The sequence below is a fragment of the Macaca mulatta genome, chromosome 5 (assembly GCF_049350105.2).
Source record: "Macaca mulatta isolate MMU2019108-1 chromosome 5, T2T-MMU8v2.0, whole genome shotgun sequence".
Classification (NCBI taxonomy): Eukaryota; Metazoa; Chordata; class Mammalia; order Primates; family Cercopithecidae; genus Macaca; species Macaca mulatta.
The window spans coordinates 95,944,074-95,969,280 of NC_133410.1; the positions used below are offsets into that span (position 1 = coordinate 95,944,074).

At 36.4% G+C, this 25,207-nt stretch overlaps 1 protein-coding gene across 33 annotated transcripts in view; it reads left to right on the forward strand.

The window, feature by feature from the left end:
* The window catches only part of PTPN13 (protein tyrosine phosphatase non-receptor type 13), a 224,210-nt gene that overhangs the window by 22,015 nt on the left and 176,988 nt on the right, over positions 1-25,207 (forward strand). For 18 of the 33 annotated variants that reach the window (XM_078001959.1, XM_078001963.1, XM_078001960.1 and 15 more), the window contains exons 2-3: positions 12,018-12,115; positions 17,818-17,937. In XM_078001959.1, the coding sequence (XP_077858085.1) occupies positions 17,823-17,937 (115 nt within the window). In that variant the 5' untranslated portion in view covers positions 12,018-12,115; positions 17,818-17,822. The remainder of the gene's footprint in view (positions 1-12,017; positions 12,116-17,817; positions 17,938-25,207) is intronic. The other 15 variants (XM_028848599.2, XM_002808414.4, XM_078001961.1 and 12 more) reach the window with 1 other exon arrangement.

The following is a 25,207-nucleotide window of genomic DNA, read 5'->3' on the forward strand; positions in this document are numbered from 1 at the left end:
TATGCCAATAAAACCTGACAAGCCATTTTTAAGCTGAACCATAAAGATGATCAAATATTATTAGTTTCATATGGTTCAATCTGATATTTATATGAGTGTATTTCTGCAAGCACAGGTATATAGTGTTAATTATTCAGTAGAATATTTGTGTGTTAATTCTGTTTTGATCCTCATTTTCATTCCCTACTGCCTGTCAACCCTGAAAGTTATTACTTGTAACAAGCAGGAAGCAACTTGTTAGAAAATAACATATATTAATTTGCATTCATTATAGCATTTTACAGACAATATAGTGTTAGACTTGGAAAACATGTTAGAGGTCCTCTGAGGCCACCCCAGTCACCTAATATAGGAAAATCCCTATGACATCCTCCCCAGATGGTTATTTCCCTCTGCTTAACCACTTAAGGACATTATCTCGAGAGTTTTTCTATATTATTAGAACGTACATATACGATACTGAAAACTACCCAATTTTAACTCACTGGCCTCAGTTCTGCATTCTGTTAGAAATACCATAAAAAGACTACTTCTTACAGATGGCAAATGTTTTAACATTAAAAGATAGACATCATATCTCCTACTCTCTTCCCCAAGAGAAACAGTTCCAGCTATTTCCAAGTCATAGGCTCAAAACTTAGCATTTAAAGAACTTTAAGGATTATTCCAGCAGTAATCTGATTTATAGGGTCTAAGCTACTTTCAGTTCGAATTCCCTGCATTGTCTGATGCAGTGCCGTGTAAATAATGAGCACTGAATAGATATTTGTTATGTGACTGTAAGACTGAGAGGGCAAATGAGATTTGAGTTTATTGTCATTCAGTAAATATTATTGAGAATCTGTTGTGTACTTATTGAGAATCTGTTGTGTACTGGCAGTTGTCCTAGACATTTGGGGATACACCAGTTAACAAAAGAGACAAAATCTCTGTCCTCATTAGTTTTACATTTTGATGTCAAATACATTCAATAAAGATTAATTCTATAATATCAAGTGTTGTAAATGTCATGAAGTGTTACGTAATTGGTTAATGGTATGAGAGAGTGAGGGAGTGGGTGATGCTGGTATTTTAGATTGAAGTAGTCAAGGAAGGCCTCATAGAGATGTTACCTCAGAGAGATGAGGTAAGAATTGATCAATGAACTGAATGAAGTGAGGCAGCTCAGACATGTGGATATTTCAGACAGAAGTTAATATAGTTTAGATATTTGTCCCTGCCCAAATCTCATCCTGACATGTAATCCCCAATGTTAGAGGTGGGGCCTGGTTGGGAGGTATTTAGATCGTGGGGCCATGGTGGGTGGGTGGGCAGATTTCTCATGAATGGCTTGGATCATCCCCTTGGTGATAAATAAGCTCTTGCTCTGGGTGCATACGAGATCAGGTTGTTTAAAAGTATATGACACCTCCCCACCTACTTTTTCTGTCCCTTGCTCCTGCTTTCACCATGTGACGTGCCTACTCCCCCTTCTCCTTCTCAACTTCCTGAGATCTCCCTAGAAGCCTCCCAACACCATGCTTTCTATAAAGCCTACAGAACCATGAGTCAATTAAACCTCTTTTCATTATGGATTAGCTAGCCTCAGGTATTTCTTTATAGCAGTGCAAGAACAGCCTAATACAGGAGTGTTCTAGACAAATGCAAGGGCTTAATTAAGAGTCACCAAGACTGGAGTTGAGTGTCAGGACTGAAGGGGAGAGAGTGAATAGTTGAGATGAGATAGTTTGAGGAAAAAATCTTGTAGGGAGCTGTGAGCTTGAGTATGAATTTAAATTTTTATTCTAAGTGTGATGGGAAGCCATGAAGCATTGGAATTATGTGATTAGACCTACATTTAAGAGTCACTGGTGAGAATAGACTACTGAGGGACAAGAGGGGAAGCAAAGCAACCTGTTATAATCCTATTGTCATAATTTTCTAGGGCTTTACTATTTAGTGTGGTAGCCACAAGTCCCATGTGGCCATTTAAATTTACATTAATTAAAATTAAATAATTAAAAATTCAGTTCTTCTGTTGCACTGACCAGATTACAAATTATATGTCTACAGACAGTCCTCAACTTACAAGGGTTCAACTTAATGATTTTTTTACTTTATGATGGTGCAAAAACAGTAGGCATTGAGTTGAAACAGTACTTGGAATTTTGAATTTTGATCTTTTCTTGGGATAGTGATATGCAGTAGGACACTCTCTCACAATGCCAATCAGTGGCAAAGAGCTACAGCTCCCAGTCAGCCACGCGATCACAAGGGTGAACAACTGACATAGTACCCTACAGTGTACTGTATTCAACAAATTACCTGAGATATTTAACACTTTATTATAAAATAAGCTTTGTGTTTGATAATTTTGCCCTACATAAGCTAATATAAGTGTTCTGAGGACATTAGGCCAGGCTAAGCTATGGTGTTCAGAAGGTTAGGTATATGAATCAGGAGTAGAAATGAGTTTGATTCTAGAGAAAATAAATAGAAGAGTAAGCCCAGATAACTTCTCAAATCACAGATGAAACATTATAAATCTATGTATATTCCAGTAATTACAACAATTTCCACTTAATGTTTGGAAATTGTCAAAAATTCTATTCAAATTGCTCCATTCTAAAAGTGATTTTGACATTACCAGTTTCCATTTTGAAATATTTTACACATTCCAGTTTTTAAAACATCTAATTTTTATATCTGAGCAGTGACATGAGATTTTATCCTGAATCTTTCCAAATATTGAGGCCTTTCATTTCTTAGGAGAAGTGGAAAAGGCGGTGGAAGGAGGGAAGAGTCCGGATTTCAACTCCTGTCACCATACCACGTTTCTATATTTCTGAATGTTTTCTCTAACATCTCTGATTATTACATCTGGCTCAAGGTAGAGCTTTTCTAAGAGTAGTATTATGGTAAGAGAGGTCATTTCTGCAGCTAAATTTCAGAAAATCAAATCCTGCAATAAACAAGTTACTGTCTTTTCTTTTCTTTCTTTTTTTTCCCCCCCAATACTTGTCTCCATGATGAGGTCATGGAGAAAGTCCCAGTCTGGTGCTAGTTTGTTTGTTTGACTTGCTAATCTCCCTTTTTAACAAATGGAGACATGTCCCAAGCTTGGAGTATTGCTGCACAGGCAGGCCACACTCTTGTGGCTTGTATTCAATAACATTACTGTGTTCTCATGTATCATATTGGTAGTGACTTTTGTACTTACCTTCTATTTATGGAACATTTTACTGGTTTTCCATTTAAGAACATAATATTGATCTAAGATTTCCTTTTTAAATATATTCAAATGTAAAAAAGACATTAAAAAAATATTAAGTAAGGGCATTTGGGTATGGTAAGTTTATAAGGGGAGGAAATAAATCTTAAATAAATTTTATTATTATTAATTATTATTATTTTTGAGACAAGGTCTTGCTCTGTTGCCTGGGCTAGAGTGCAGTGGTGCAGGCCCGGTTCACTGCAGCCTTGACTTCCGCAGCTCAAGCAATCCTCCCACCACAGCCGCCCAAGTAGCTGGGACCACAGGCACACACCACCATGGCCAGCTAATTTTTGTATTTTTTTTTAGAGATGGGGTTTCATCATGTTGTCCAGGCTGGACTCCTGAGCTCAAGCAGTCTGTCCACCCTGGCCTCCCCAAAGTGCTGGGATTATAGGTGTAAGCCACTGCACCCACAGAAATTTTATTCTTAAGAGAAAATAGGTGACTTAGCAAGATGGTTCATTAATGCAGTACACATATGGGTTATTTGTAAAGGGGAATAGAGCAAAAACATTCTAGGACCTCTTTCTCCAAGTTTCATGACCTAGAACTGTACTAGAACATCATGTCTAAATAGCCAACATTACTGATATAATGAAACATAAATACTACACTGCAATTAAATTTAATTTTCAAATTATATCACAAAATGTACTTATTTATGTATAGTTTATGTTTTCCAGTTTAACAAAGGAAATGATATTTCTACCAAGTGCTCCTCCCTAAATCAGTGCATTACTCTCTCTTTCTAGTGGGTCTAATTTTGGGCTAGCTAGCTTTACCTCTGGGAATTATAGAAGTGATTTTAGAAATAAATGTCAAATAACGATTACTCCTGCTCTATTTCCCTCTAATTAGCCAAGTGTTTACAACTAATAGGCATAGCTAAAGATTTTTATATTTTTGTTTAGGCTTCGCAAGAAGACTCACTCTGCTATTTTTCTCTTGCAGCACCACCTGTTTCGCCCTAAAACACAGATTTATGACTTAATTCTCTGTCATGTAGGACACCTATTACCTCCATTTGGATCTTGTGCTTCCAGTTTCTCACTTGTTTAATGAATTCTGTATGCTTAGAAGGTACACAAAGCCTGGGCTGGGGTACACATATGGGGATCACACTGCAGGCTGTAAATGTATACAAAAATCCTTTGTTGTGGGTGTGATCACTTTAACAATTAGTGAATAAAAATCTCTTGTATTCACAATAAGCAATTGCATATTTAAAAAGTTTTTATCTCCATTTAAAAATGCAGCCCTCATGTATTTAGACTTTACCATGTAAATTTTAATTAAGTTCAGTTCCACTCTCAAGTCCCTAGAATTATGGCAAAATGCTCTCAAAGATAGCAGACTTTCTTATAAAGTTAACCAGCCTCCTTAGTGAAATATGTATCCGCAATTTCTTATCTGCAATTCAAAATCCAAAAATGTCTGAAAAAGCAAAAGTGTTTTTTACAACTCATTTGAATGCAAAACTGTCCTTGAGCTTTTTTGGTGGCAAAACCTGACTGAACTGCCATGAAGCTATTTACAGTTTTTATTTATCCCACTTAGTGTAAATATTCATAGGTTTACTGCAGAAATGTTGATGTGTTAGATTACTGGGTGTTGCCCCAGACCTTTGCTGGGGGTGTTGCAGAATATAGAGTATAAGCACTGCATTACTTTTTTAAAAATAACACAGCTGGTCCAGAATTTCTCATAAGTAGTTGGAAATCCATGTGTAAATAAGAATATGCATAAGAGATAAAGTAAGGCTAGATATTTTTCTTTTTTTTTATTCTTTTCCTTTTTTGTCAGTCATATTCTTCTTTGTCTCTTCCTTTTCCTTCTTCTCTCCTCCTCATTCTCCTTCCTAATAAAAGTCAGTAGCAATAACCCAATAAGCAGTATCAAATGTGTCGTGTTCTGTCCTTAATACATTTTAAATGACCTCAATAAGATCTATAGTTCATTGTTTATAATAGAATCCATAACAGACAGAACCTTAAATAAACATTATTCTTTCCTAAACAACTTAACTGCTTTGTGTCTCCAAAAGGTCATTTGAGTTATCATTGCAACCGCATGTATTTTCTTCCTTCTGAATCGCACACTGAGTAATTACCACACAAATTAGTAAAATTATGTTACATTTATCTTCAGACTAATAGCATATGGAGAATAAGACCATTGCCCTTATTTTGTGCTCTGTGAATCAGCATGAACATAGATTATAAATTTGACTTTTTAATATTTACTGTAACTTAGATGTTTCTGTTAATTTAATAAAGGCTAATTCTTAAAAAACATACTGTAGTTTTGAGAGAGATAATTACAAGAATACAAGCTTATGGAGAATCTTTGGTAATAACTAAGTACATAAAGCCCTTTTTAATGTAGGTTAACGAAGGTTAGTAAAACCTTACCTATGTGCTATGAATTTACTTCATTTGTTTCTAATGATGGGACTCTAGGTCTTAAAATGAAAGAAAAAAAAAATTGAACTTTATAACCAATAACGAAGGGTTTACTGTTTTACATGAAAAGAGATACACAGTGTATGGACCTTGTTTGGATCCTCATTTCAACAAATGTAATTTAAAAGCCAAACCTATTCTGAGATAATCAGGGTTCTCTAGAAGAGGTGGTTTTTGGGCAAAGCCACTTAGTCTCCTTTTCTTGTTAGTCTTCATCTCTCTGTCCTTGGATGTCTCTTCTATCTGTGTGTACTACTTTAGAGTCTCATGAAATTTCAGGGCGTTAAAATACAATCTGTATGTTGACTATTCTAAATGTTTATGCCTACTGCATATATTCAGTTATCTACTTAGCATCTTCACTTGAATGTCTAATCAGCATTGCAAACATAACATACAAAATCAAACTCTGAAACTTTCCCTCCAAACCAACTCCTTTCACAGCCTTCCTGTCTTAGTTAATGGTAACTCCCTCCTGCCAATTTCTTAGGGCAAAGAGCATCAATATCAACAAAAACTTTTGGCCCTTCATTCAAGATAATTTCCAGAATCTGATCACTTCCCACCTTTCCCACCACTACCAGTTTGGGAGCTCAATGTCCCAAATGTTTTTATAAGAACCAGGGAAGCTGATGCTGTAACTCAGTCAGAGGCTGAAAACCTCCCAGGGGTCTGCTGGTATAAGTCATGGAGTCTGAAGACGGGCAGGTATGCAGTTCTGATGTCCAAGGCAGTGGAAGAAAAGTTTGTTCCAGCTCTCAGAGAGAGACCAGTTCACCTTCTGTCTGTGTCCTATCCAGACCCCTGACTAATTGGATGGTGCCTGCCAATATTGAGGGAAGATTTTCTCTACCAACTCCCCTCAGACTCATATACTAATCTCTGGAAACCCCCTCACAGACACACCCGAAATAATGCTTTACCAGGTTTCTAGGTATTTCTTAATCCAGTCAAGCTGACACCTAAAATTAAATCCACAAGTCTACTCCTTGTCAACTTGGCACTCATATGCATCTCCTCAAACCATAATTCATTTCCAAATAAAGACAATAACAAGGTAATAGTTTCACCTAACATGATGTAACTATCCTATGATTGTGATTTTCAGAATTTTAGAATTTAGGGATTTTGATCTTTTGAAATTTCAATATTTGGGATTATGACTTTCAGGATTGTGTCTTTTGGAATTATGATCCAAATTCTTTACTTGCTGCCCAGAATGTTCTTTCCTGTGTATATGCACATCTGACTCTCTCACCTCCTTTAGATCTTTGCTCAAATGACAGACTCTCATTGAGGCCTTCCTTGATCGTTTTATTTTAAATGTCTACTTTCTGACTTTCCTGCTATTCCCTAGGCCTCCTTCTTAGTTTCCTCCCTCACATGTATTAGCATATGATATTCTAGTTGTTGTACTTATTTATTTATTGTCTGTCTTCTCCATAGGACCAGTTAGTTTTGTCTGGTTTATTCACTCTTAAATCCTCAGTGTTTAAAACAGTGCCTGGCTCATAGTAAATAATAAATATTTGTTAATTGATTAAATAAAAACCTAGCACCTATCAACACATAGCACATAATAGTTGTAATAAATATTTAAATAAATGAAGGAATTAATAATCTAATTGGTGGATCATCCCATTCTCTTCCAATTTATTTGACTCTCTTGTAGCTTTATTTTCTTTTTTATACTGCATAGACCCCGTAATCTTCCTCACAATAACTCCTGCTACAACTCTCAGCTCTCTTGCTGCAGTATCCTCCAAGCAAATCTTTGACTTCTCTATACTTATTTGTTGGTTGCTAAATGCAACCAAGAAAAAGCTGAGGATCTGATCTCTGGCTCAAGGGACAGCCAAAAAGAGAATACCCAGGGACCAGTGCTCTCATTATAAGATGATATATGATTCTGTGGTACCTGAGCTCTGCAGCTCTAATAGTCCCTTTGCTTTGTTTAGTTTTCTAGTTTTGTAGACTTAAAATAGCCCTTTGTTGAACAGTTAGTTCAGTTGCTAAAATCAAGGATGAGCATGGTAAGGAAGTATTCAACCAGCTGACCTCTGAGTAATTAGGAAAGTCTGGCATTGACTGCTCCTCTTAGAATTAACATCACAGGAGTTATTGGAATTGAGGGTTAAAGCTTTATCCAAAAGCTGAGTGCAATGGTGTGCCTATAGTTGCAGCCACTTGGGAGGTGGAGGCGGGATTGCTTAAGGCCAAGAGTTTGAGGATGCAGTGTGCCATGATCATGCCTGTGAATAGCCACCGTACTCCAATCTGGTTAACATAATGAGAACCTGACTCTAAAAAGCAACAAAAAAGCTTTATCCAAAGATGCAATGGTTCTTTAACATTATTGTGTATGGGACTTACCTGGGGAGCTACAGATTCCTGAATACACACTGAAAGCCATTCTTTGAGGATATATATAAGCAAATGGGCAGGTATATAAAGCATTTGAAGTAGGTCATGAGGACTACCTCACCTAGCCAATGAATGAGGCCATTAGACAAGAAGTCCTCCACCTAACTTATTTCCATCTCTACACATGCTTCTTTCCCTTTGACTTCAGCAGATCAGATGAAGTGTCATTGGAAAGATAATCACTCTCTAATCTTTGTGACTTTACCTGTTGCTTACCCACCTCCTCCTGTACCTTGAAACTTTCATGATCTGACTGGTATTTACCACTTAGCTTCATCTCTTGTCTTCTCTTCCCCTTCTCTAGATAATCTACAGAATTTGAATACCTCCTACTGTTTCTTGTCTCTCTCTTAATACGGGTTATTTCCTCTACCTGGAAAGCCCTCCTATCTTCTTTATCTACCTTCTTCCTGCTTATACCCTCCTCCCTCATCCCAACCTCAGAATCATTTCTAAAATCTTTCTTTCTAGTCTAATTAAATGCCCTTTTTGGAATCTCATGGCAGTTTGAACCATTATGACATTTAACACAATATAAATTGTAATCATTGATTTATCCTCTTACCTGCTAGATGTTTTTAGTTTTTGTTGTTGTTGTTTGTTTGTTTTTGTATGTGTATATGTGTGTGTTTAATGTCTGGTACCACACCACACCTATTCAACTTTTAGTCCAAGACTCATGGTCCTGAAGTCTAAAGGCTTGTTGGTAGAATTCAGTCCTTGTGATTGTAGGACCTTTTCTTCCTGGTCGTTGGCTGGGATACACTTTTGGCTCCTAGAGGCCACCCTTAGGTCTTTGCCATATGCCTCACTACATGGGGAGTTTACAATATGAAAGGAATATTGAGGGCAATCTCAGAATGCTGCTTAGCACACTGTTTTTTACAATGTAAAGGACGAATATGAATTTTTACTTGATCTTTTGTGTTTTATCCATATTTGTTTCCTTTGGTTGCTGTCCACTAGACATTTTAAGTCTATGTAATTTAGGAAGATCAGCAGTATCCTAAAGCAATGATCTTAACATAAGTCTGTGGGTAGCAAGGAAAGGTGATATAGAAAGACAATAGTCAACATCAAAATTCTACCATTGCATTGTTTTCTGTTGGTGCCTTCCAGTTGGTGAAGAGAAAGAGCAAATGTGAAATTAGAGATTTTCCCCCTAGTTTTACTTCTCTCCTAAGTTTAAATGATGCAGAGAGGGACTGAAGAATTCTAGAGTTTTTCTTCTTATTCTTTGAAGCTGTCCTTTGAAAGCAGGGAATAGGCATACATGATTTCTATTTAGATAAGTAGTTGACATGAACCAGAGGCCCAGAAAGGCAATTTAGACTTGTGTTTATTTTAGTTTATCTTCTTTCACACGGAAAGCATAATGGAAAAGTTGACAAATACTAAACATTGCTCCAACTGCAACAAAAATATTTAGATACATGCTGTTTCTACCTTGTGGCAACATCCAATTAAAACTTCACTGAGCTTTATCCCCTTTTCTCCTTAAAATTCCAATTCTTTCTTAGTTTTTTCTAACATATAGGCAATAATTTTTTTTCTACTACCTGATCTATAACTACTCCTAATGGAAATAAATATTCATGTATTTTTTTATTAGGGAGATGAACTCTTAATCTTTTACACCTCTAATAGTGCTTTTATTAGTGAGACTGCAAAGATAATTTGAACCCTTTGCATTGTTGGTGGGGATGTAAAATGGTACAGCTACTATGAAAAACAGTATTCTGGAATAAATTAAAAATAGAATTACCATATGATTTAGCAACTCCACTTTTGGGTATACAGTTGAACCTTAAGTTTTGGGTGAGTCCAAAGTTATATGTTGATTTTCAGCTGTGCAGAGGGTCGGTTCCCCTAATGCCTGCATTATTCAAGGGTCAACTGTATATCCAAAAGAATTCAAAGCAGGATCTCAAAGAGATATTTGCATACCCATGTTCATCACAGCATTATGTGTAATAGCCAAGAACTGGAAACAACACAAGTGTTCTAAACAGGTGAATGGATACAGAAAATGTGGTATATACATATACGGTAAAATATTTTGCAGCCTTAAAAAAGAAGGAAATCCTGTCACATGCTACAACATGGATGAACCTTAAGGACATTATGTGCAGCAAAATAAGCTAGTCACAAAAGGACAAATACTAAATGATTCCACTCATATGAAATATCTAAAATAGTCAAAATCATAGAAACAGAAAGTACAAACTACAAAGTTGGTTACCAAGGGCATTAAACACCATAAGTTGGTGTTTAATGGGTATAGAGTTTCAGTTTTACAAGGTAAAGTTCCAGAGGTCTGTTCAATTATGATGTGAATATATTTAACACTACTGAACTATACACTTAAAAATGGGTTAAAATAGTAAATTTAACATTACATATTTTTTACCACAATAAAAATAATGGGAAAGTTAACTTTTAGACAACAAATTTACCATTTATTATTATTTCTTAAAAAGCAAGTGTTACTTGAAGTTGTGCTTAGTTTCTTCTAACAATAAAAAAAAATCCAGGCAGCTTCATGCAACAAAGAAAAGGATTGCTATTTCACCTTTGGTTGGGTTTAGTTTTTGTTTTGTTTTGTTTTTTCTTCTCTTTTTAACAGCTTTATTGAGGCATGTTTGACATATTTAACTGTACATATTTAAAGTGTATAATTGGTTAAGTTTTGCCATATGTATGCACCTATGAGATCATCATCAGAATCAAAATAATGGACATATTTATCACCTCCAAACGTTTTCACATTTCCTCATGCCACTTTTTAATCTTTCCCACATGCCTCTCCATAGGGCAATACCATCTTTAGGCAACCACTGATCTGCTTTCTGGAACTGTAAATTAGTTTGCATTTTCCATAATTTTGTATAAATGTAATCATACAACATGTACACTTGTTTCTGTCTTGCTTTCTTCATTTAGCATAATTATTTTAGATTTATCCATGTCACATGTATCAGTAATAATTTTTATTGCTGATTAGTATTCCATTGTGAGGATATACTAAGATTTTTTTTTAATCCATTCACTTGTTGATAGATGTTTGCTTGTTTCCAGTTTTTAGCTGTTACAATTAAAACTGCTATGAACATTTGTGTACAGGCCTTTGTGTGGACATATGCTTTAATTTCTATTGGGTAAGCAGCTTGGCATGGAATGGCTAGGTCATATGTTAAGTGTGTATTTAACTTTTTAAGAAACTATATTAACAGTTTTCAAAGCATACCATTTTACATTCCCAATAGCAATGTATGAAAATTCCAGTTTCTCCACATCTTTGTCAACACTTAGTATGCTTTGTCAACACATTGTGGTTAATCTTTTTAATTTTAGATATCCTCATAGCTATGCAGCCATATCTCATTGTTTTATTTTTATTTTCTTAATGACTAATGATGTTGAGAATTGTTTCATGTGCTCATTTGCTAGCCATATATCTTCTCTGATGTCCATTCAAATCTAAAAATACTGGATTTTTTTTTATTATATATCCTGGATATAAGCCCTTTATTAGTTATGTGATTTGCAGTATTTTTCCTTAGTTTGTGATTCATTTTTTAACAGTTCTTTATTTTCAGATAGCAAAGATGTTTAATTTTGATGAATTCCAGTTTATCAATTTTGTTTTTCTATTCTGGGTCATGCATTTGTTTTCATATCTACAAAAACATTGGCTAACTGAAGTCACAATGATTTTCTCCTAACTTTTAAATGGCCTTCAAGACCTTATTGTGCACAGAAAAGCTTAGTGAAAATTATTTTTAAATGAACATTCTTATTACATTAAAAATTCTAAAACCTAGGTCTTAAGTTGTTTTGTTTTGTTTTTAATGGGGTTTTGCTCTGTCGTCCAGGCTGGTGTGCAGTGGTGTGATTATAGCTCATTGCAGTCTCCACCTCCCAGGCTCAAGCAATCCTCCCAACTCAACCTCTCAAGTAGCTGGGACTACAGGTATGCACCACCATGTTCAGCTAATTTTTTTAAAAAGTATTATATGTAGAGATGAGGTATTGCTGTATTGCCCAGGCGGCCTTGAACTCCTGGACTCAAGTGATCCTCCCACCTTGGCCTCCCAAAGTGCTGGGATTACAGGCGTAAGCCACTGCACCTGGCCATAGTTCTTAAGCTTTTAACATCAATTTAATTATATTTTCTATGTACACATGCAGAAAGTTTCAAGGGACCCTTTGAGTATATAATCCCATTTTCAAATCTACTCAATTAACATCCCATAAACACTTTCAACTGCATTACTACAATTAAAAGCCAAATTAAAAGTATGTCATGTATCTGACTGACAAAAAAACCTTCCCAAGTACCCAAATAAGTCTTCTAATGAATGAAAACTTATATAGTAAGACTTATGTATGGCAAGCCTTTAAGGGGCTCTTGTATGTTCCAGTGGCATTTTGTATGTTTTAAAATACAAGCCTCAACCATTTTCTCATTACAGTATTTAAATTGGAATCACCATGCTAAACTGTTGTTCTAACTCACCTATTTCTCTTAGCTAAGATACTATGTATGTACAGATTCTTTAAATTTAAAAAATACTAATATATGGGCTTGTGTCTCAAACTTTTCTCTACTTAATTCTGAATCTTCCTGAATGAAAAGATGCTTACAATTTTGGGGTTGCCTTCTCAACTCACTGTGGTTTCTTAATGACCAAAGATGTCCTTAGCCAGGATGCTGAGTGAATCCTTGCTCAAAACTAGTGGCATACACAGAGCTCTATTTTATAGCTGCTTTGTTCTTGAAACAGCATGTTTCTATAGCCCTATTTCTTTAGATTCAAGTTAAATATTCCTAATTAATCTGTCTCCAGACAGGTTATTTTGTCACTTGATTGGATTTAGTTAATCTGTTTACTATTCATTCTGTTCTCAATCACTCGTATGTGCTTCCTGTGAGTGCCACAATCCTTCAGGATTAAAATGACATCTGTTAGAATCTCTTTGTGGCTTTGTCTCTGTGAGCAGTTTTAAGGTCATGTCAGTAATACCTGTGTTAACCAAAAACATAATAATGATTCTGGTTATGTGATAGAAATAATTTTTCTTATTTGAAATTTTTTCCAAAAACTTTCTAGTTATCATGTAGCATATAACTTTCAAGAGAATAAAAGTAAATAATATGGCTATGTTTATCGTAAAATTTAGCCTTTGTCATAGGTTAATGTGATAACGCCTGTCATATATCTGTACTCCCAAGTTATCTAGTACTGTGTCTAAAGGAAACAATTGAAGCAACAGGCTTTAAAAAATTTTCATAACTAATTCTGTCCTCATCTGTTGGTTGACTTCAAGCTTTTTTCCTCCAGTTTCTTTTTTCTTTTTTGCATTCCTCTTCAACTTCTGCATTTCCTTCATTCCCTTGTTATCTTTGGAGCTAATGATCTGAAGTGCTATAATAACGGTAAATAAACATATGTAAGAGAGAAAGATGGTGCTAGTAGGCAATTTATAAGCTGATAGCTTTGTTGTTTGTTTTCTAGAAAGCTGCTGTAATACTACATTAAATTCTGACATTGGGTGATCAGAGTGAGGCAGTTTAAAAAAAAAAGTCTTTAAGTTCTTGTTTAGCAAAGCTGTAAATTAAAAATATTAAATCTATTCTGATAGCTTGATGATAACTTTGAAAAACAAATGTTCCTGTCTATGTTTTGGAGTTCTAAGAAGTTCTAACCAGAAATGTTCATAAAGATCCTATATTGAATATACAAAAAAAAGTTTAAATAAAAATTAACAGGGTATTGTTATAATTTATACCCTATTCAATCAAACAACAGACATATAATTAGTAATCTTTGTAGCTAGAAAAATTAATTGCTGAAAAAATTTTATTGTGTGAGAAGTTACTTTTAACCTTTTCATTTTTTTATTTATAGGGAATAATTATATCTTAAAATCCAATTTATTTTTAAAAAGTAAGTAAAAACAGTATCTTAGGATTTAAAATCTAGTCTGTCTCTTGTGCTCTCTATATCTACACATATATATATGTGTGTGTATGTATATATAAAGCCAACATCTTGGTTTTACAATGGGATACATAAGATATCATCATAAGCAAGTTATTTTGTTCTCCTTTTTTCCTTCCTTCGTTCCTTCCTCCCTTATTTCACCAGAGGAAGTTCTGCCTCTATATAAAAACCCAGGTCCATAATTCCCTCCTTGCCCTTTGGTAATACTAATGACTACAGTCACTTAAACTCCATAATTAAAAGTACCTAGTCTGGCCGGGCGCGGTGGCTCAAGCCTGTAATCCCAGCACTTTGGGAGGCCGAGACGGGCGGATCACAAGGTCAGGAGATCGAGACCATCCTGGCTAACACGGTGAAACCCCGTCTCTACTAAAAAATACAAAAAACTAGCCGGGCGAGGTGGCGGGCTCCTGTAGTCCCAGCTACTCGGGAGGCTGAGGCGGGAGAATGGCGTGAACCCGGGAGGCGGAGCTTGCAGTGAGCTGAGATCCGGCCACTGCACTCCAGCCTGGGCCGCAGAGCGAGACTCTGTCTCAAAAAAAAAAAGAAAAGTACCTAGTCAGTATATTAACCAACATTTCAATGTCCATTCAGAGCTAAAACTTTTCCCTTCCCTAGCTAATATTATCTATAGATGGAAGACAGTGTGATTAGCTTCTCTTTTTGTTACTTTTCTCCTCACTCACTGGCAAGTTGCTATATCTCACCCCATCAGGATCTAAAGAAGAGAGAAAGCGAGGCAAACAGTTTTTGTTGTTATTTTTACCAGACTCCTGTTGTGAAATTGCTTTACTGTTTTTGAACTTCATATGTGTTTAAGGCTGGCCCTTTTTTCTTGTGTGTACTTTTGTGGGTTCTTCACAGTCCTTCACTGGAACTATACTACATGTGACACTACAGAAATTTTTCCCTCCAGCTAGCCAGTAACCCCTAACCCTTCTAGCCCTCAGCCTAGTTTTCTTTCAGGCCATTCCACAGTAGAAATAATTCTAATTTGAATCCTTCTTCTTTCTCTTTCTCCTCTTCTTTCCCTTCTCTTCTTTTCCCCTCCTTTCTCTGCTCCTCCTCCCTTCTTCCTTTTTCTTGGTGGTGGTCTGGGTACTTCCAACCAGAGTTCTGGGTGGAACTCTGGGTAGAATTTTTTAAACAGCTTTTCAAGATATACTTCACATACAATAAAACTTACCCTTTAAAAAATTATTTGTAGTTTTTTAGAAACAGTCTCACTCTGTCAACCAGGCTGGAGTACAGAAGCATGATCATAGCTAACTGTAACCTCAGACTCCTGGGTTCAAGTGAGCCTCCCTTTTCAGCCTTCTAATAGCTAGGACTACAACAGGCACCACCATGCCCGGCTAATTTTATATTTTGTAGAGATGTGGGTCTCCCTGTGTTGTCCAGGCTGGTTTTGAACTTCTGGCCTGAAGCAGTCCTCCTACCTTAGCCTCCCAAATTGCTGGGATTACAGGCGTAAGCCACTATGCTCAGCCTTCACCCTTATAAAGTGTATCTTTAGTGATTTTTAGAATTTTTGTGCAACCACTGCCACTATCTAAATTCTAGGACATTTTAATCCTCTGGGTAGGATTTCGTATGGGTCCAGACTGGCCCTCTGTGTGGCCGTGCTTCCTTGCCGCTCTCTTATCCTGAGCAGTGGAAGTATAGCTGGCTCCTGATACGGTACGCCTCCTCACTCTTGTGTGCCCTCGCCTGTCTACCTCTTGTTGCTGCCTCAGAGTGATAGACAACACCTTTAGGTTCCTAAAGTGTGTATTAGGCACTGTCTGCTGTGCCCTCCACTAACTCCAGGGAACATGTATCAAGGACTCCCAGGGGTCCCATTGAAGCTTCTTTCACTGGCTTGAGGTGAAAGGAAGGCACCTTTCCACATCCCTCCCACTTTGGAGGAGACATGAAAATCAGCACACAACTCTCTTCAAAGAAATTCTTGTGCAATCTTTGCTCTGCTCTTTATACCCTGAGTATAGGCTTTAGAGCTATCTAACCAGTTCTCAGACATATTACTTTGGAAATGTGCTACAAGGTAGTCTTTGTTACAAGTCATGTTGGTATCTGGTTGCTAATAGTATCTGATCCCTCTGTTGAAACTTCCAGTTTATTAATATTTTTCATGTAGAAGATAACTCACATATCTTTAGAAAGGAATGAAGCTTCTACTTTTTTCTCTTGAATAAATATGCTATTATATCATAAAGTCAATGAGAACCTAGAGACTTTGGAGTGGGCAGGGGATCTAAATAAATAATCGCACTTCTTGTACAACCTAAGTAAAAGCGCTTTTGGCTTTTTTAAAGTAGTATCTTATATTTTCCTTTTAACTATCACATTGTGTATATAAGTAGACACCCTGGAGGCAGACTTTAAGCATAAAATGTTTTCACCCTGGAGGCAGACTTTAAGCATAAAATGTTTTAGTAAACATTTAAAAAGGAAAGTGAAAGGACAAGACTGGCCTCATTTATAGTTGGAATTGCTTTTTTCAGTCAGGATTAAGTATCATAAATCTAAATTAAAAGAAAATAGTAGCTTGTCTTGTTAGTTGAGTAAACAAAGTCAACTTTTATCTAAAACAGATGTTTTTATAGGTTAACTTTTAAACTCCTTATTTGGCTTCTTTTCCAAATCTGCTTCTCCCTTACAATAGAAATATACTATATACGTTATGCGTAAATTGGTTTTGTCTGGGTAGAAATCTTACGAATCACTCTAAAGAACAATTTTCAAGTTGTGTCAATTTAGGAAAATTTATATAGAAGGATTTTAACTAGTTACATTTTCCTCTTTTAACGTAAAAATAGGTTTATTAAGCTCCATAGAAAATCTTGTTTTATCAGTATATCATCTACTTAATTGAACGCCATTGGAAAAATTGACCTGACAAAAATTTCAGGACAGACACTTTTCTGATCTTTTATTAATTCACAGTTTGTAGAATCATATATCAAAGCATGTTCACAAGCATAACCACTTCCCTTGTCATAGCCACCCAAAATGACATTTTTATTGTTACTATCATTCCTGTGTTACAATAGGGAAACAGAGGTTTAACGGAAAAGTGACTTTCCCAGGGAAAATGTTGAGTTGCCAACAAAACTGGGTCTGGAAATACTTAATTGCATTTAGTGCAAGATATACAGTTACAGTATATATAGGAGATAATAGAAATCAACTAAAGAATGGAAGAAATGTGTTCCATCTTATTCCCAACTTCCCCTACCATGGCTATAGGTTCTCCTCTCTGTTTCTCTCTACTTTTATATCTGGGATGGATAGGATGAAACCTGGAACAGAAATCTGAAAGGCCTTCATTCAGTTCAGTCTGACTGCTTTGGTTTATGATCTGTAATTTTGTGCCACCTAGTACCATGGGGTCTCTGCCTTTTTCCATGAAATAGTCACCACCCCCATTCTCCAGTTCTGTCTCTGAAGTTGACCATGTTGGGCTTGGGCAAGTGGTTGTTTGAGGATTTTTCCCTCCAATTCCTTTACCTTCTATGAGTTTAAGGTAACATTTAGATTGATAGCCATATTGAGAAATTAGGCAGACAGGGGGCTTATAGTCTGTCATCACTGATGTAGAGCTTTCACTACTGCAAGTACAGTTAAGTTGCTGATGCATCAACCATCTGTTACCTTTGTTTCCCAGGTAATATGCACGTGTCACTAGCTGAGGCCCTGGAGGTTCGCGGTGGACCACTTCAGGAGGAAGAAATATGGGCTGTATTAAATCAAAGTGCCGAAAGTCTCCAAGAATTATTCAGAAAAGGTAAGCTGCTGCTGCTGCTGCTGCTGCTGCTGCTGCTGCTGTTGTTGTTTCAGTATTCGGTAGCTAAAAAACAGATACAGGGTCAGAGATTAGATTTTTGTTTCATTATTCCTGTGCCTTTGGCAGAGTATGAAAGGAATACTTTCCTTATCTCTTTTAGGGCTGAAAAAGCTCAGCTATTATCTATATTCATTAGAATATCTTCTATGTGCCCAACATTGCACCAGGCAGCAAAAGTGTAATGGTGATTGCAACCAAAACAGTTCCTCTCAGTTTAGAGCTCACAGTTCAATGTGGAAAATAGCTATTAATAAAATATTTGGACCAGGCATGGTGGCTCACACCTGTAGTCCCAGCACTTTGGGAGGCTGAGGTTGGGGGGTCACTTGAGGTCAGGGGTTTGAGACAAGCCTGGCCAACATGGTGAAACCCCATCTCTACTAAAATTACAAAATTTAGCCGGTGTAGTGATGGGCGCCTGTAATACCAGCTACTCAGGAGGCTGAAGCAGGAGAATCACTTGAATCCAGGAGGCAGAGGTTGCAGTGAGCCCAGATTATACCACTGCACTCCAGCCTGGTATATAAAAATTATATATATACACACACACACACACGCACACATTTGTACTGTATAAACAAATGTAAAAAATGCCACCATGACAAGGGCTAAAAGGGAGGGATTCAGTGACTCTCTGAGAAGTCATAATAGGAGGATTTGACTTGGTCATGGGGCAGAAAAGGAAGGCTCTCCTACACAAGTCATTCCTGTGCTAAGACCCAAAAGAAAAGTTAACCAGGTGAGAGGGAGGGGAAAAAGATCTGGTAGAGAGAATAATATAGGCATCCCTGTTACTCTAAATTGGAATAATATAGGGTCAACAAGTATTTTGGTGTTTCCCTGTAGAGGGGATCTCTTGGTCCAGATGGTTGTGTGGCACTGTGGAGTTAGAAAAGTTAGAGTCATCCTTTGGTTGTCCAGAAATATTTGATATCATGCCAGAAGTTGCACATGAAGATGGTGTTTGCCATTCACAGCACGTGACCAAAACTTATTTAGAATAGTAGGTGAAAAAACCAAGCTTCATCTAAAGAATCAGTCTCTAAAATTGATTTGAATGCATATATCAGGCACAAAAAAGCCTGACAGAAATAAGTAAGGATTGAGGGTAGTGATAGTTCTGAAAGCGTGGTACCAGCAACATTAGCATCTTTTGAAAACTTGTTAGAAATGCAACAATAAAACATACATTAGAGACCTACTGAATAAGGAACTCTGGGGGTACAGCCCAGCAATTTGTGTTTTAACAAGCCCTGAAGGACATTCCGATGCATGCTAAAGTTTGAGAACCATTTATAGGATAGAGTTGCTAAAGACCAGGAGCCATGGGAACCTTTTGGAAAGATGTAGGGATAATTACTGATTGAGTACAGGAAAGTATAGAGACAGGGGAAGAGTGTTTGGGGACAGGTAGTAAAGCTTTGTTGTTTTTGTTGTTGTTTTTTAATTCAGAGACAGGATTGTGAAGAAACAGTGTTAGGGCCCATGGATTGGTGCTATATAACCTTTATGTCTGATGATCTTTAATTAGAGTTAGTATTAATTTAAAGAACATTTATTCATTTGATCTAATATCACAACCAAAAATCTGGCGATTTTAAATAAACATTATTGCTTTGTTTGCTTTACTTTATTTTCCAGAAAATTTTCAGAAAATTGGAAAGTATAGACACTCCAGAGTATTCAGAATGTAGCTGTGCTCCAAAGGTGTTATTGAAGGAAAGATATGTTGATGGCATTATTTAGTCAATTAATAATTGTCAATTAATATTTAAGAAATACTTTCTACTTGTGAGGTATTGTGTGGAAGATCTGAATAAGTAGGTGTCACTTTTGCCCTTAAGGAATTTATTCAGATAAAAGACACAACTGCAAATTTACCACTTCAAAACAATGTGCCAAATGAGTGACATAGACAATAAGTACTACAGATATTCAGAGGAGGAAGAGAGAATACCTCTTTTTTTTATACTAATGGCAGGATTATTGCCCAGGCCATGACTCATAGAATATAAAGCATCTTGCATACTGTAAGTACCTAAGGGTTTTTCCTTGTTTTCACATTTCATAATGTTAATAGAGATCAAATGAATAAAAGGTGTTGTCATTGAGAGGCAATTATTGCATAACATATTGGCACATTATAATTAAAAGACTTACCAGATGTATTATAAAATTAATTATGAGGTAGCTGTGTCTTAAATGCTGTGCAATAGGAGCTGGTTAGCATAAGGCCTCCAGTCTAATTCACAGAGTATTATCAGTAATACAGAGAGATTGAATTTGGTTTCTTTGGCAGTTTGAAGATTACCAATTGTCATGATTGCCAATTGGAAATTTCTGTGTATTTGGAGGAAACAAATTCTTATTTGATTTAATTTATCAGAAATTTATCAGTTTTCATTCTTTGTATTTGATTACACAGTATCTTTTCATACACAGTATCTTTCATACACAGTATCTTTTCATACACAGTATCTTTTCATACACAGTATCTTTTCATACACAGTATCTTTCATCACACAATATCTTTTTGTCACAAGTTCTTCTCCTGACTCTTGTAACGAATTGAAATAAAATAATTATTAGTTTTTTTATTTTATGAATGAATGGTGGTTGTCTTAGTTCTCTCGTAGAGTCCTTATGCGTAACACTGGGAGTGGCGGGGGAAAAAAAGCGGGTAAAATATAATGGTGTCCAAGAAGTTTATTTGTTTTTTAAAAATGCTTTCTTGTCAATGACTTTCCCCCCGTATCATCTTGAACTTGCACGTTGTTCCCATTTCTTTTTCAGAATATGAGTGCAAGCATGCTATTGATATTCCTATAAGAGGGAGCTGGAAATAAGCATTTCTATTGGGGTATTATTGAACAAAGGTCAAGAAAATTATCTGTTTCTTCGTATTTTTGAGCCTCCCAGCAATTGAAGGCTTTCCATTTTTAAAAGCAAAATTGCTATGGTTATTATTCATAGGATAATGATATCTAAGCATGGCCTTGTTGAAAGACACCATCTTCAAATGAACCTCTCTTCAGAGGAGGGAAAATGTAAAACTTTTAATATTCATGCACTTCTAAACATGTAGATGAAGGTGATGATGAAAACTGGTTCTTCTTTTGGTATAAGTTTCTTAGTTTTGTTGCCTTGTGGTTACTAAAACATGCATTCTGTATGACTACCCTGAGAAATCATAAGATAGTATTTTTTGAGATTTTCTTGTGATCTTACACATGATTGATCTTTGTAACTATTCTGTGGTTTGAAAAGAATCGTACTATTCCTAGGCTATAGCCTAAGCTCGTTAATGTTTGTGCTTACAATTTTTTAAAACTTTATTAGTCTGTATTCTTCATCTGTCAAATTCCTAGGGATAGTCAAAACTTCCCACTATGATTGTTTTTGTCTGTCTTCTTCTGTAGTTACTTATTTTCATGCAATTTTGTGTGATACATGTGATGGCTAATAACTAATATAAATGAACAAGATATTTTATTAATATAAAGTTTTTTTCTTTCTACAAGTCATTGCAATAAATTCTGTTATCTGCTCTTAATATTGCCACCTTTGCGTCATTTTTGTTGACATCTACCCACCTTTCCTATCTCTAGTATAGCTTTCCTCCTTCCTTTATTTTCACATCCTCTGTGCTGTAATTTAGATACTTTTTGTGAATAGTAGATAGCTAGATTTTATTTTTACCTAGCTGAGGAGTTGCTGTTCTTTAATTAGGAAGTTAATTGTAGTTATTGAAATAAAAGTTCTGGGAAACTTTTACTAAGAATCTTCCTGTGTTATGATTTCTCAGTTGTATGCCTTTCAGTTTCTCTTTTCTTTTTTTTTTTTTTTTTTTTTTTTTTTGAGATGAAGTCTCACTCTGTCACTCAGGCTGGAGTGCAGTAGTGCAATCTCAGCTCACTGCAACCTCCACCTCCCGGGCTCAAGTGATTTTTGTGTCTCAGCCTCCTGAGTAGCTGAGATTACAGGCATGTGCCACCACACCCAGCTAATTTTAGTAGAGACGGGGTTTCACCATGTTGGCCAGACTGGTCTTGAACTCCTGACCTCAGGTGATCCACCTGCCTCAACCTCTTCAAGTGCTGGGATTACAAACAGGCGCCACCACCGCGCCTGGCCCACTTCATCTTTTTAACCGATTGAGAATCCTAGCTTATGTCAGAAAAACATATATACATTTAAGATTTTAACTTTTATATCATGGATGAATTCATGTAGGAACTCAGTGTTCCTACATAATTAAAAATATGCTATTCTCTTGCTTTTTATGAATAATCTTTAGAAGTGAGGTTATTGCTACCTTGGAAAACTTAGCTTACAACTGTAGTAATTGTCCAAAACAGTATTTTGTTGTTGTTGTTGTTATGGAACTGTTGCTTTCTGCAGAAAACAGCTCTTTCGAATCTTGAGGTTTTAAGGTGTTAGATTGATTGATTAGTCAGAGGAAGAGACTGAATTTCCCTCACTCAGGCAAGGATATAAATCCCTTTATAAGTAGTCACTTCTGATTCCGTATTTAATAAATAAAAGAATAATTAATGAAATGAGTAATTTCAATAAACAGTTAAAAAGATAATAGAATAGGCTGGGCGCAGTGGCTCACACCTGTAATTCCAGCCCTTTGGGAGGCCGAGGTGGGCGGATCACGAGGTCAGGAGATTGAGACCACGGTGAAACCCTGTCTCTACTAAAAAATACAAAAATTAGCCGGGCGGCCGGGCGCAGTGGCTCAAGCCTGTAATCCCAGCACTTTGGGAAGCCGAGACGGGCGGATCACGAGGTCAGGAGATCGAGACCATCCTGGCTAACACGGTGAAACCCCATCTCTACTAAAAAATACAAAAAAACTAGCCGGGCGAGGTGGCGGGCGCCTGTAGTCCCAGCTACTCGGGAGGCTGAGGCAGGAGAATGGCGTAAACCCGGGAGGCGGAGCTTGCAGTGAGCTGAGATCCGGCCACTGCACTCCAGCCTGGGCGACAGAGCAAGACTCCGTCTCAAAAAAAAAAAAAAAAAAAAAAAAAAAAAAAAAAATTAGCCGGGCGTGGGGGAGGGCGTCTGTAGTCCCAGCTACTCGGGAGGCTGGAGAATGGCGTGAACCCGGGAGGCAGAGCTTGCAGTGAGCTGAGATCCCGCCACTACACTCCAGCCTAGGCGACAGAGCGAGACTCCATCTCAAAAAAACAAAAAACAAAAACAAAAACAAAAAAATAATAGAATAAAGCATTTGATAAAGAGAAATATTAAAAACAAGCCAGGTTCATTGTCTGCATTAAAAAGTTCCAACAGATACCAGCAGGTGCCCTGGGAACATTGAAAGACCACGTTGTGTTTCTTACATTCTTTGAAAGACAAATTGGGATCAGATTGTAGAGAACAGAGCATATATAATTATTTGGCTGTGTTTCATTTTTATAAAGTCTTATTATAGTGAAAATGACAAATTTCTATAGAAAGCTAAGACAAATATCAGACTTCTCTTCACTCCTAAAAAAGTGCTTAAAAATTAGAATTTATAGATAACTTTAAAAAATCTTAATAGGGAATAAATCTATTAAATAATATCAGCACAATTTAGTGAATATTATGTTCTATTTTTATACAATTACTTTTATTGCATAAATACTTTCAGGAAAATTCTCTTGCTACTAAAAGGAAAAAGTATATATAAGAAGTACCTACATAAACTCAGAACCACACACATATTTTTTAATTTATGGAATCAAACTCTTAGAGCTGAAAAGATTTTAATCTGTTCAGTCTAACTAATTATCTTAGAGATAAGGAAACAAAGCCCAGTTTAAATGACTTACGGGAGTTAGTATTGGCAGAGCAGAAATAACTATTTTAAAGCAAGTCATTATGAACTTACACCTATTTAGAGCTATAAAATCACTTCATGTATACAAAACAATAAAGTTTAAAAATTGATATAGCACTCATGAATACAGCAACAGGAGGTTTACAAAAACAGTATCAGGTGACATGATTTCAGATTCTGTAGTTATTTAAAAAAATAAAGGAAAATGATGAACAAAATTGTTGGAAGTATTCAACAACTTACATGAAATGGATACCTTAAAAGACACAAACTTCCAAAGCTCACTCAAGAAAAAAAAAAAACAGCCTGAATTGCCCTATATCTATTAAGATGATTGATTTTTTCTTTTTGGAGACAGAGTCTCACTCTGCCACTCAGGCTCAAGTGCAGTGGTGTGATCTTCGCTCACTATAACCTCTGCTCCCAGGTTCAGGCTATTCTCCTGCTTCAGCCTCCCAAGTAGCTTGGACTACAGCTGTGTGCTACCACGTTTGGCTAATTTTTTTTTTTTTTTTTTTTTTGTATTTTTAGTAGAGACATAGTTTCACCATGTTTGCCGGGCTGGTCTTGAACTCCTACCCTCAAGTGACCCGTTCGCATCAGCCTCGCAAAGTGTTAGGATTACAGGCGTGAGCCACCACACCTGGCCAAGATGATTTAATTTATAGTTTAAAATACTCCACAAAGAAAATTCCAGCCCCATGTTGTTTCACTAGGGAATTCTACTAAAAATGTAAGGAAAAAATAATAGCAATTCTATACAAACACTATTAGAACATTGAAGAGAAGGGTATATACTTCCCAACTCATTCTATGACGGCAGCATTACTGTGATTTCAAAATCAGACAAATACATTAGAGAAAATAAAACTACAAACCAACATGTCTTACAAACATAGATGCAGAAATTCTTAAGAAAACTTTAATAAATTAAATCCAATGATATATAAAAATGATAGCACATCATGATCAAATGGATCCTAGGAATGCAAGATTGGTTTAACATTCACAAATCAATCAATATAATTGACCATAGTAATGGCTAAAAAAAGGAAAACTATATTATCTTTTTAATAGATACAGAAAAAACATTTGGTAACTTCTAATATCCATTTCAATCTTAAAAAGCTCTCAACTAAGGGCTGGGTGTGGCAGCTCACACCTGTAATCCCAGCACTTTGGGAGACTGAGGCAGGAGGGACTGCTTGAGTTTGGGAGTTCGTGACCAGCCTGCAAAACATGGTGAAACCTCGTCTCTACAAAAAATACAAAAATTAGTCAGGTGTGGTGACATACACCTGTAGTCCCAGCTATTCAAGAGGATGGCTTGAGCTCAGGAGGTTGCAGTGAACCAAGATAGCACCACTGCACTCCAGC